Here is a 12,969-nt window from a genome sequence, read left to right on the forward strand (position 1 = left end):
CCTTCGTATAAGATATCAACCAATCAGAAATAAGTACGAAACATAGTGATTGGAACGGCTTTCCTCGAGAGGGACGACGCTGAATGTGGGTCACAGGGTGAAGGGGAGGAAATCACATGGAAATGGTCAAATATTTCATCACCGCTCGGGTATTTGACCATTAGATGGATAGCAAAAGCAAGTCAGAATAAAGAATGACCCAGGAATTGAAGCTGCATAGTCCGGCTGGGGCAGAGCCAGCGGTCTATCAGTGGCCCATCCCTGGATCGGTAAGCAATGTGTGTTGACCGTCGATTCACGATACCCAACGCAAAGTAAATACACTGAGAAATACCCCTTTGATGGGAAATATCTCATGAAATTTGTATTATATGTAAACTATATTATATGTTTTATTTGTTCCAGGACGGACGAGACGGAGCACATGAGATTATTGATACGATAAGGTAAGACATCTCGCTTGTCTGTTATTGCTCTGGGCCGATTTTTTTCTGTGCCAATGACCTGCGACTTACTGACACGCGATGCGAGTGGACACTGGCATCTTTCTTGGTCTGGTTTTATTGTGGAAAGAACGTGCTTTGCCCAGACAATCTTGGCTCCAATAATGACGGTTATGGTCGAAACAAATTACGAACGAACATTCCTCTAAAGAAGTGCATACGTGTTCGTTCCCTTATGGGTATGCAGTGCTTACAAATGCATGCACTTGCTAACAGAACAAGCCTTCTGAGTGGAAGTAATGTATGGGATTTTTAACCTACTTTCCATGTAGTACCCCCGTACAGTTAAGTAAAAAATGTCGGTATCTTGTACCTCAGTTCAATACACTTCGTCACTATAAACCTACGAGTTGTCAGAATGAAAGTGAAATGTAAATTTGTTGAATTTATTTGTGTATTGAACAAAGGATTGCCGCGAATTTGAGGCACAGTGACCCTAACTCCTTATTTGGAAAGTTGATTGACAGATGATAACTTCACGCAGGTCACGGTCGGGTCATCGCACCAGGTGCTTTTCAATGATTGTTTTGTGAATGACAAAGTTTTGACATCGTGTTAGATCATACTTCATGTGTCATTGTTACATTTGAAGTAAATGACGTATATTTTTGCTTTGGCCCAATTTAGCAAAGTTAGTTGAACAGTGACAGGCTTTTCTTTTGGAATGTATTCTTTTTATGAAACTTAAGTTGGAAATACATTGAAAACACATGAAACATCTTGCATGACAGTGCATGACTTGGTATGTACATATAAGTTTGCCTTCAAACCACCAGAAATGAATTTGTTAATATATGATATAAATCTTTGGAAGCATATACTGCTAGACTTCAAAACACTCAATACATTTACTGTTACTTAAAGACTCCATTCTGGCTTGACTTGTAGCTTTTGACATGATAAGTTAGATGTTTATGTTGTGATTAAGTTCATTTCATTACGAATGAATGCTGTTCCTTAAAAAAAAAAGTAACAGGTATGCAGTTAAATATTATATGAAATCCAACTCTATTAAATATGTGGACTGAAAAACATAACATGGTATATATGTTCAATTTTATCAAACTCATTGTTTTCACATTAATATCATCATGATCATGTTTGTTCTTTTGGTCCCCAAATCAAAATATGAGTTGATTCTAATTTCTTTTGGTCTGGTATCATCAGCCGAAGCCAACCATACACTAAGACTAAAATCCATGAAAAAAATAGCAAAATATATGTCCAGGCAAGTTGATGGAAAAGGTCAAGGAAGATACTGTCATGATCATTGTTGATTTTTCTTGGACAAATAATGTGTGAAACATTTTCTTCATAACTGTTCTTGTTAATTGAATATACAAGGTATGACTGACACTGTACAACTACCTCAGAATATACAGTTTGGAACTGAGGACTTATTTCTGTGTTAAATTGTGTTCCCTAACTCACACTGGTTTTCCATTATTAATGTACATTTCAGCAGAAGTTTCTTCTGCATCGTTGGTTTGGATATATGTCCTCAGAGCAAATGGAAACCCATAGACAGATGTAGAAGATTTCTTAATAGATTTTGAATAGGAATTTTGCCTCAGGGAAAAATTAAAACTGCAGTATTTTTGCAAGTTCCCACAGTTGCCCAAATAGCATTAAGTAATCAATAGTTTCCAAATTCAGGATTATTCATGTTTTACTTCATTTAATCAGGCACAAATGATGTCAGTTGTTGTTTAGAGTGGTAATGGCTCTTATAGCAGTGAAACTATTGTATTTAAATCGCCACTAGGCTAGTCAATGGTTGCTAGGCACCCAGTAAACACTTCTGATGGCAGAGATCCTTTGGTTGAAAGAGGTCTTTCAGTACTGGGATGCACAAAGTGCAGTACCTGAATGTCATTTTTCTTACGTTTCTCCTTTTTCTCCCTACAGGAAAGCATGTTGAATGTACTGGTGGAAAGTTATGATTTCGATAAGAATGAATGTTTTCATGGAACACTTAGGGCTTTACTGGGAAGTAGGAAGGATATTTTTAGATATATTTCTAACAGTGAGGTCATCCAGTAAGGTCAAATTCCACATACATGATATGACATGCCCTGAACAAATTTAGTGGTACGTGCGGGAACTGAAATATAGCTCAGTGTAGGAAGTGGAACCACAAACATGGAAAATGGGGCATGTTTGATTTGTATGAATGATATTCATAGTATTTTCTGAAATTTATTTTGCAGTTTCCTCATTTCTAAGAGGAAGCAGGATATTACTGGAACCAAGTAGAGAGGCTGTACTGATGATTAATTTTAAGTGTTGAAACAAAAATGAGGCATGGGCTGGTGATAAATAGAATGTAGATAAGTGGTGGGATGCATTTTCATATATAATTTGCAATTAGTACTTGGAATTCTTTCTATCAGCTGTAATATCAGTTTTCAGTAGTTAAACATACAAGTCTTGGGGTCAAATTGCATGATGGATTGATGACTGTATATATTAGAGCATGTTGAAAAAGGAAAGTTAGGATTGGCAGTATCACTAAACAAATAAGTGATTGATTTTATTAATTATACAAATGTTTTGTATTGATAAAGAATAACCAGGTATGTATGGTATCTTCATATGAGAACTCACTTTCCATTGGTTATTCTCTACTCCTAACGAACATGGGTACAAGAACATGAACACTCAAGTCTCACTACCCCAAGTGAGTATACCTTCAGGGGTACAATAACACAAATACCCAAGCCTCCTTGTTTACATATTCCCAAGTCTCACTGTTGGCTTCAAGTGAACATAACTTCAGGTATATACTAACACAAAGACCCAAGTCTCACTGTTTTCCCAAGTGAGCGTACCTTCAGGGGTACAATAACACATACCCAAGTCTCACTGTTTACCACAAGTGAGCATACTATCAGGGGTACAATAACACAAATACCCAACTCTCACTGTTTACACCAAGTGAGCATAACTTCAGGGGTATAACAACATACCATCAGGGGTACAATAACACAAATACCCAAGTCTCACTGTTTAGACCAAGTGAACATACCTTCAGGGGCACAATAACATACCATCAGTGGTACAGTAACACAAATACCAGTTAGTGACAATTCAAGATACATCTTGTCAAAACACAAAGTGCTTTCAGGTGAAGTTGTCTGAGATAACTTATTTAACAAGGGGAGAATAAGGTCAGTTGGAAATGTCTGTGTTTCATCAACTGTCCCAAATATGATGTTCTTTATCTGTACTCATGAAGGTTATACAAACACTAGGCCATGACATCTTTATAGGTCACAGTATTCAGAACATTGACTTGTCATGTTTATTTTTGAGGTTTTAGTGTTTGATTTTGATGTGAAGAACATTTGAAGGAAATGAACGGAAGTATAGAATTGAAACAAACTGATTAACAAAACCCCAAATTTGATGTCAAAGTTTGCTTTTACAGAAGAATGACTGACATTTCAAGAAAAGGCTAATGCGAATATCATTGTGTTCAGAAATTGATATTATGACAGCTTTGTGGGCTGTGGTTGTTTCTCTAGGTACTCGGCAATGTCCACAATGTTTCTGACAGGCCTTTGCTAGAGATTTTCACCATTCGAAGAGATTGATAGCTTATTTTACGTTGTCAATATAATACATTTGTATTAACACAAATCATCTTTTATTTTCACTGTTTTTTTAAATAGTGGTTCTGTCTAAGGTTGAATCCTTAGACTTTAAACTTTATTGTTTCAATGAGTGGGTGTAAATGAACAGTTTTCATGAAACCTCAAAGATCTTCCAGTAGGAAGATGTGGGTTTGTGGCCAATATCGTCACAGAGATGGGCGTGACTTTTACCATATTAGGTAATAATGACGTACATACCTGAGAGTGATATTGATTGGGCTAGAGAGTCGTCACTGATATGGAGAAGTTTGTTCATACCGAATATAGGTCAGACAGACGAAGACAGTAATTAGGTTAGTTCCAGACAAGCTGCTTACTAGCAAACGTACTACAATACTTCATGCAGTATTATCCAGCCAACAAATCTTTTGATCAATACACGATAGAGAAAAAAAAATGTGGTGGGTCAATAACCTTCTATTTTAAGCATCAGGCCACCAGGTGGCATGTCTGCAGTATGATACAGAAATGCGATGCCGAGATGCGCTGGAAAGGTATCCCTCATCCTCAAGTAGTTGTCTATGATCTACCACCGCTGAGGAGGAACCTGTTACATGTGATAGCATCTTGATGCTATTTTCTGTTGATTTGTGCTTTTGCTGTCGAGTCAGCAGATAGTGCCTGTTTCCTCCATGCTAAGCGTTGGGCGATTTCCACAAATAGATGATGCACAGGCACATGTAAACAGTCAGACTGAAAAGTTGCTTGGTTGCAGGGTTCAGTAAAAAATGAAAATCGTTATAATGTGATGTTCTAATGGAGGGATAATATTTTTCATTGAGGAAGCAAAAATATTCTTTTTTTTTCTTTTCAGGAGGAAACTAATTTTATTCTGAAAACATAAGGGAGATAGAACATAGTCAAAAATAGGAAGATACATTTTGTTATATTATCATGGTTTAGGATGTCAGCTAATCATTTGTGTCTTTTCACATAAATTTGCAAATGGAAGTGCAAAGGCAAAAGAACTAACCCACCAACACCAAATCATAAATATGTCATGATTCATTGTTCATGGACTTTCCATGTGAACTGGTTATGACTACCATTCTAGAAACTATGGTGTTATTGTATTTGATGATATTCTCTATGGGTACATCAGTCAACTGGAATGACATGACAGATATCTGTAGCTCTAAGCAGGCTAAGTAGGCAAGGCTTAGAGACATTTGTTCAACCCCGGGATGTTCAAGTTCAGACATGCCTATGTTATTGCAATGGTGTTACTTGACACTTTTATGTTTCTCAACTCAGTTTAAAAAAAAACCCTTGACTGTGTATTATTGACAATAATATTTGCAGTATCAAATAAAGAGATTCAAATGTTGAAACCTTGACTGGACTTGTAAGTTGTATGCCAGATGAGAATACTATTTCTAAAAATGAGCTTATGGCACTGCTGCATGAATTTCGTGTTTGGCACTAATCTGTACAGAAATCATTATTCTAGTGCAAGTGTCTCTATGCTTGTGTTGTGAACAAGAAGCATAGATGGTTACATTGTGTTATTTCCATCCTTTATTCTGACAGGCCTTATTGATGGTCGTGTATAGTACATGCAGCCTGATCAATACCATTGCCTGAGTTTGGAGTATCTAATGCATAGCAGGAACCTGTCAGGAGGGAGAATTGATCTTGGGGGCTGGTGTACCCTCTCTAACATGAATAATGCTTCCATTTACAGGAATTGTTTTCTGTTAGGGGTTGGTTTGGTTTCAGGAGAAAACAAACATAACAGAAGTGAAAGTGAAAATAGAAGCTGCTTCACCTTATTTACAGGAGAAATTTTATCATTTGTCTGCTTTGTTATTTAGAAAATGGAAGTTGAAATAATTTGGTGGCTGTTGTGAAAAGCAGTAGGAAGCAAATAGTCATTCTGTCTGAGTTGGCATAGTTTTGAGGTTAGATACTGCTGAATAGTCCCTCTAACTGCCATGTTGAAACTGGATAAGTGTTATAATCACTCCCTCCTTAATTATGTTATGAGAAACAGTTTTATTATTTTCAGGAGAATCTTATTTTCTGTTCACCATAACTGCGAGAGAAGCCTGTATTTTGCAGTTTCATTTTTCCTCTGATAACACTGTGTCAACATAACACCACAAATATAACACACTTCATCATGTCTTTTATCAAGTAAACGACTTCACCATGTGTTTTATAGTCCCTCGTTTAAGAGTACAATTTCTCATGATTTAATTGTTTGGTCCATCAACACATCTATTTTTATTTGTGTGAGACATATTTTAATGCTTTGTTTCGTTGCTTTCTTTACAATTTTCTTCATGAACTTACCTGCTACAAGTATGATTTTAATTTTCCCTAAGGATAGATTTGCTATAGACAAACTGAGGGTGCCAGGCTACAACTGTCCCTTTCTATCCCTTTAAGTGTCATATAATCTTTAAGTGATTTCACATAGAAAACATACATCTCATGACTGAATTGATTTTCAGAATGCATGTACAAACACTAGTGTCCTAAGGAGCTTCCTAGGTCACTCTGACCCAGTGAAGGCAGCTGAACGAGATGTGCAATGCTGCATCTGATGCATATACTATAACAGGTTACAGTAGAGCTAAGTCAAACAGATTGTATGCAAGTACTGAACACTGCACTGGGCAACATGGCCTTGTTTTATATCAAGTGCTTACTCATCATGTTTATTTTTGGCCTATTATGGATTGTGAATACATTATGTGCTATGAGATGCACCTCTCGGTATGAGTTGAAAGAAGTGTTGAAATCATTTGTTGCAGGCTCTGTTATGGTCATAGGTCAAGCAGTCTTAATTTTCATTTTGTTAAGTTGTCAAGGGTATAACTTGCATGCTTTTACTGTACAATATAAATATGTATGAAAAGAAATTGTCTTTTCAGTAGACAGAAGGAAATACACTAACAAATGAGAGACCTGTTTTTTACCAATAAATGTTTCAGTAAAATAACAACTGAAGACATTATATTACGATTTGAACTTGATTAAATTTCTCAAACCTGTAGTATCTCAAACTCATTATTTTCTGTTCTGTCTATGTTCAATGGAGATGTGTGGAAAAGACAAGACACCTGCAGAGTTGTGTCCCCTTGGCACTCCAAATAACTGCCGTACCTGGAATTGTGGTTCAGCCCTTTTATCTTTCTAGGTTATAAAGATCTATTTATATTTATTGGTTTCACCAAAGTGGTAAATGTCTGCGACCTGTGTCACTGGGCTTTCTACTTATATTAAAGTGACAATGTCATAGCACTGAGGGATGGTGGGTAGTGACAAGTGTTTGTCACGCCAAAGACCCTGGTTCGATTACCCACATGGGTACAATGTGTGAAGCCCATTTCTGGTGTCCCCCGTCTTGATATTGCAGGAATATTGCTAAAAGCGGTGTACAGCCTCTATCATTCACTTGTAGCTCTGAGCAAACCTATCAGACCAAAACTATTGCCTAGTTTGGTAAGGACACTACGACTAGTGCCAATTTCTGCACATTTTCTTACTATTAAAGTTATTTCTTATGTACAGATTATCCGCTATAAAAGTATAAGAACTGGGTAATTACTTTTACTTTTCTTGAAAAAAGTATAAGAACTAGGGTAATTACTTTTACTTTTCTTGAAATGAAATGATTCTTAATCATGTCCTTAAAATTACTTAGATAATGCTACGTTATTGCATAGCACCCCGTAGATTATTCACATTTTACTTGTACAGTTGATTTTTCTTCATGTCTCATAAGCCCCATTAATCATCACTGATCATGGTAACATGCATTTTGTCTCACCCTTTTTGTCTCTCCTGCTGACAAGATTCCTTTTCCATTTTGACCTAGAACCAGTATGTGTTATGCTTTGTTTTAACGTTTGACTTCTATCTAGAAGGTTGGCAGTATAATTGCTTTCAGTGCTTAGTTTTAAGGCAAGGACATTTCTTTTATAGAACTTGAGGTGGCTTCAGGATACGTAAGTTATTTATGGAGAACAGTTTTTTAGTCGATGCGACTGTTGGCAGTTGATTTTTACTTGTTAGCTTTTCAACTTTGATATCTGTAGTGTCCATTTGCAGTTTTCTTTGTGAAGGATTGTGTGAGTCATAAAAAGCTGTTAACATCAGGGAATTCTGCTTATGAATAAGTTAGATGACAGATTTCATAATTCATAGCAAAGATGTTATCTAACAAGCTAACAATCCCCAAATGTCAAATTCTATTAACTCAACATACTCAAGGGTTTGACAATGGTTCAGCCATTAGGAGCTGCTGATAATATTTGCTTCTGTTAACAGCCAAGGTGATCGTATTTCTAGGAAGACAGTAAAGACATGAAGGGTGTACTTAAAGTTGCTTTTGAAGAAGTAAAATAAATATTTTCTGTTAGTTCTGAAAAACAGAAACCATGGTGACATGTATCCACTAATATTGTAACTTAAATGTAAGCATGTTTTAACATGTTTAAGAGTACCCAAGAGGTATTATAGCTGTATTTTTGTGAGCTTTGAACAACCAAACAAAAAGATTTTATCAAATTTTCAAGAAAGTCAGACTTGGAGGCAAGTTAAAATACTACTATGCGAGAGGGGTATTGCAATACAGCTAATATCTTTTTAATGATTATTTTGATCCAGTGTATTATGTCTTCCCCATTGTGATGAATACCAAGGACTCATGTGCTGCTATTGTTTCATTGAGGAATTGATGAAACCACACTGTCTCTTTTATCAGGGACTGCACACAGAAAATTATTTTAGCTCATGGTTGTAATTTGATTCTTTTGCTTCAAATGTTTTGAATGAGATCTAAGGCCAGTCCATGGTGGCGATGGGTCTAGGGTATTTATTATCATTGAATTGAGATATAATACAGTTGATTAATGAAGATGCTTTCGCACGTTTAGTCATAACTGCCTCCACCAACACTTCTAATCATGTTCTGTTTCAGTGGTGATTCATTTCTGCTTGATGTTATGTTTCAGTCAACTATGGACTCTTTTTGTTATTTCCATGAGTCCTGTTACGATTGCGTGGCTGTGTAACAAATGATCCTTTGTGTTTCAGATGGGTTTGCGAGGACTTTCCAGAGCTGAAGCAGTCGATGGATCCCAAATTGATTCAGGGGACTGACTCCAAGAGGTGAGGATGAAATGCATATTAATAAACATGGATCTGTGACAAATATTCATAGACTTGATTTATTTAATGAAGTATTCTCAAAGAAAACTTTCTCTTTGGCGTTTGGGGCAGGCAATTTGTCGGGTACCTGAAGTGTGTAGTATACCATGAGGTTACTTTCACTTGGGGGATAAGTTGTTCCTCTGATGGTATTAGAGATTATGGCAGAGCTGTGTGAGAAGACCAACTTTTCGCAACAAGCTTTTCCAAACTGTTTTGATAACAAGCTGTCACCATCAGCTATTTGTGCTTCTAACCTCTGTTAAAACATACACTTTTGTAAATTTTTAAAGCTGTTTCTTTGTTATTTTTTTTGGAGACTATTTCTGTCATCAGACCAACATGTGGATGGTATTTGTTACTCTCTCTAACAACCTTAGTTGATCTCAACAGGGGCAGAATATGTTCTCAAACACCTCATCAGGTGTAATGTTTTCTGACAACTGATAGAAAGTGAAAATAAAAATCATTTTCTTGCACAGTTAAGACATGTATTGCAACCAGAATTCAGTATTTTGGTAAAGTTTGATGCAAAAGTATTGCAACATGTCTTGGTGTGGATAATTTAAGATTGGCAGATGTTTCAGGTTTCTCGATGTTCTTCCAACATCATTTAATGCCATTCATGTAAATACCTTTGAACCTTTTTTCAGTGTGGTTTCATGAATAACAGTAATCCACTTAGGCTTTGATCAGAACAATATTTTCATTGAGATTACTCAGCACAACGATTTCATTCTGACCATGACCATCTTTATATAGAAAGTGTGTCATTGAATCCTTCAGATTTTGCATTTAATTAATTCCAATAACCCCTATGTCTGTTGAATTAGAGACCACCTGGAGAAGTTTGAGCTTTTTGTGGTGTGAACACTGGAAATATTGTTTGTTGACAAATTGTTACTGTTTGTCAGTATTCAGTGTTCAGTTGTCCTCTCTGTCTGTGTGAGTTCAGATCAACGTCTGCTGACAGATCTGTTGAATTGTTTGGGTCAGTGCTTGTTTTAGGCAGGTCATTCAAAGGTCCTTCTTCCTTGCTTGACCCCTTGTCATCAAACACTGACCAGTTGCTAAGATGGGACTATTGAGTGAATATTTATGAACTGAACAAAGAAGCCGGAGCAAGACTTGACTAGAGATTAGCTTGCCATGTGAAAACAGTATTTGCATGTACCCTGTGGCAGGCATGGCTTAGCTAAGTAGTTCTTTAACCCTGTGTAGCAAATGGCAGTTATTATGGTGCATGTATAACAATTTCATTATCATTTGCAGTAATTGTATTTGTAGACATTTACAAAAAGGCTTCAAAGCCGCAGGGAGTAGGACGAGCAGCTTGTTCTTAAATGCCTCACTCAGTAATATTTCATCTATATGAGACTGCTTGTAAACAACTGAAAGAAAGCTTTGTGATACATGTCCCAAGGAATTAAGATGTGACAAGAATCGACAAAGTCAGTGAGCATGACAAGCTGATTTAGTTCATTGTCAGATACCTCAAACATGGGTTGCCGAAGACCAATTCTGACTTGTATCTTCACAGCCTAGGACTGATCATTGTCATAAGGATTTCCTTGTTCTCACAACAGTGAATTTAATGTCTGATATGTAGCATAAAAGTCAATATGGTTGACTTATGTCATCATACTAATTATGCAGATCCCTGCTGATGATGTTGATCACTGGATTGTCTGGCCTAGACCTGATTATTGACAAACTGCTTCCTTATAGCTGGAGTAATGCTGAGTGTGGCATAAAACTAAACTCACTCATTCACAATATCACTCAATGGTTGGATAAGTCAAGACACCATTATTTACAGACTGATGTCTGACTGACTTCATAAAATGAAGTTCTCCTGAATGAGGTATTTTACAACATAAAAATAGGCACTAACACAAATATATCAGTTATTTCAAAATTCACAAAATATAATTGCTTAAGAAGAGTTCACTTCATGCACTTCAGTCCAATAATACTGTGTTAAAATGATAAATTGACATGTAATGTTTGACACAGCAGGGGAAATGGCACAGTCTGATACGTAAGCCTGTCTCTTGTGATAGCTGCCTCCTGTGTGTACAGTCTGACACAATGTCCTACTACCACATTCCTCCACTGTCTAATCAGAGACAGTTTCCTATGGTATTTCACCAGGAGTAGGGTGGAGTGATCTCAGTGGTATTTGAACATTAATGTTTTAGGTGAAGTCATTATAACATCCTCATCAGACAGTGAAATATTTACGCCTCTTGATAATGAATTCCTGTGGTAACTTTGTCTGGCTGTGACATTGAAATAAGATAACATTTGCAGTGTTGCGCATTGTCAGCTGTTTGGGTGTGTGTGATTAAAGCCAGTTTCTTCCTCGTAGTTTCCAGCTACTAATTATAGATTTTTATGTTTGGGATTGTATTTTTTTTTTACAGAAAACAGGAAGTGAATTTTAAAAAGATATTTTACAGATATGTAAATATTATTTGAAAAAATTACAGGAATGTATTGTCTCTTCAAGCTTTTGGACTATGTGTAACAATCCTTGTTTTCTCCATCACACACTGAAACAATTACTTCTACTTGTAACAACAAATAGGTATTTTAGCAGACCATCTATATTTAAAGGTTAGAGATACATTTGCCCCTCTCTGACAATAAATAGTGCTATAACGTGACCAGCTTGGTCATGCTGATGAAAAAGCAATAGTCAGAGGCAGCATTTTTGTATTTCTTATATGAATATTTCTCGTGGCAACTGATGTCTTTGATGTTCAGTTTTTGTTGACCAATGTTAAACACCATTTAATATATATTTGTAGCTCGCTAACACTAGTAACAGAACATCAAGTTTGTCAAACTGGTCGTTTTTCAGTAGTGTTGAATGGCATCTTGAAATCTGATCACTTCATATTCAGTCTCTGGAAATGTATGTATGTGGTCAAGTTATCATGGTATGTCATATTGTATGATGACATATTATAATGACATGTTTTGAAAATGCTTGCATTCCTCACATTGTTCAAAAGTTCAGATTTTCCTTTTTATTTCATGACTTGTAAAATTTTCCCAAATAAGATCTAACTTTTTCAGTAAGAGACAATGTTTTATTAGGTGTTAGCATAATTGGCAGATTGATATAATGACATCAGTGTCGTGGTAAACAATTAATTGTAAAATGTGTTGATCTTGCAAAAATGGCACAAACATCTTCAGGGATGTTATGTAGGCTTACCATTATCCCTCCTAGACAAAGTGCAAAACAACATGTTTAGGAAACATAGCTTAGGTTTTCCAAGGTGCCTGTTATCATGCTTTTCTACATGAGAACAGGCTCATGCCCATATAAAACATGATTTAGTTCTGACGTCAGCCCGACAATGGCATGGCTCAATGTTGCTCGCCACCACAAGATTGCGTCAACTTGGACCAAGTGACAGTCGCAGCAGCTGATTAGAGTTACCAATCAATACAGAGCCGATATTGGAGCCTGATCTGGGTTGGCGGCTCCTCGGTCAATGATGGCATCACAGACATGCTCAGTTGCGGGATGTGAGGTCAGCATTGGTCTCGGAGGGACACTCCTGTTGTCACAGTTTCTTGGTGATTGAGGTCAACCCTAGATTATTAATGATAGCTGGTCATTCGTTTAGATTCCG

General features: G+C 36.6%; 1 protein-coding gene across 10 annotated transcripts in view; it reads left to right on the forward strand.

The window, feature by feature from the left end:
- Positions 1 to 45: 45 nt before the first annotated feature.
- LOC137290211 (histone-lysine N-methyltransferase, H3 lysine-79 specific-like) overlaps positions 46 to 12,969 on the forward strand; it is a 38,003-nt gene continuing 25,079 nt past the window's right edge. For 9 of the 10 annotated variants that reach the window (XM_067820942.1, XM_067820947.1, XM_067820941.1 and 6 more), the window contains exons 1-3: positions 48 to 269; positions 406 to 446; positions 9,206 to 9,280. In XM_067820942.1, coding sequence (XP_067677043.1) covers positions 195 to 269; positions 406 to 446; positions 9,206 to 9,280 — 191 coding nt within the window. In that variant the 5' untranslated portion in view covers positions 48 to 194. Of the gene's footprint in view, positions 270 to 405; positions 447 to 9,205; positions 9,281 to 12,969 lie in introns of all 10 variants that reach the window. The other variant, XM_067820949.1, reaches the window with a different exon arrangement.

This window comes from Haliotis asinina, chromosome 7 (assembly GCF_037392515.1).
Source record: "Haliotis asinina isolate JCU_RB_2024 chromosome 7, JCU_Hal_asi_v2, whole genome shotgun sequence".
NCBI classification, from domain to species: Eukaryota; Metazoa; Mollusca; class Gastropoda; order Lepetellida; family Haliotidae; genus Haliotis; species Haliotis asinina.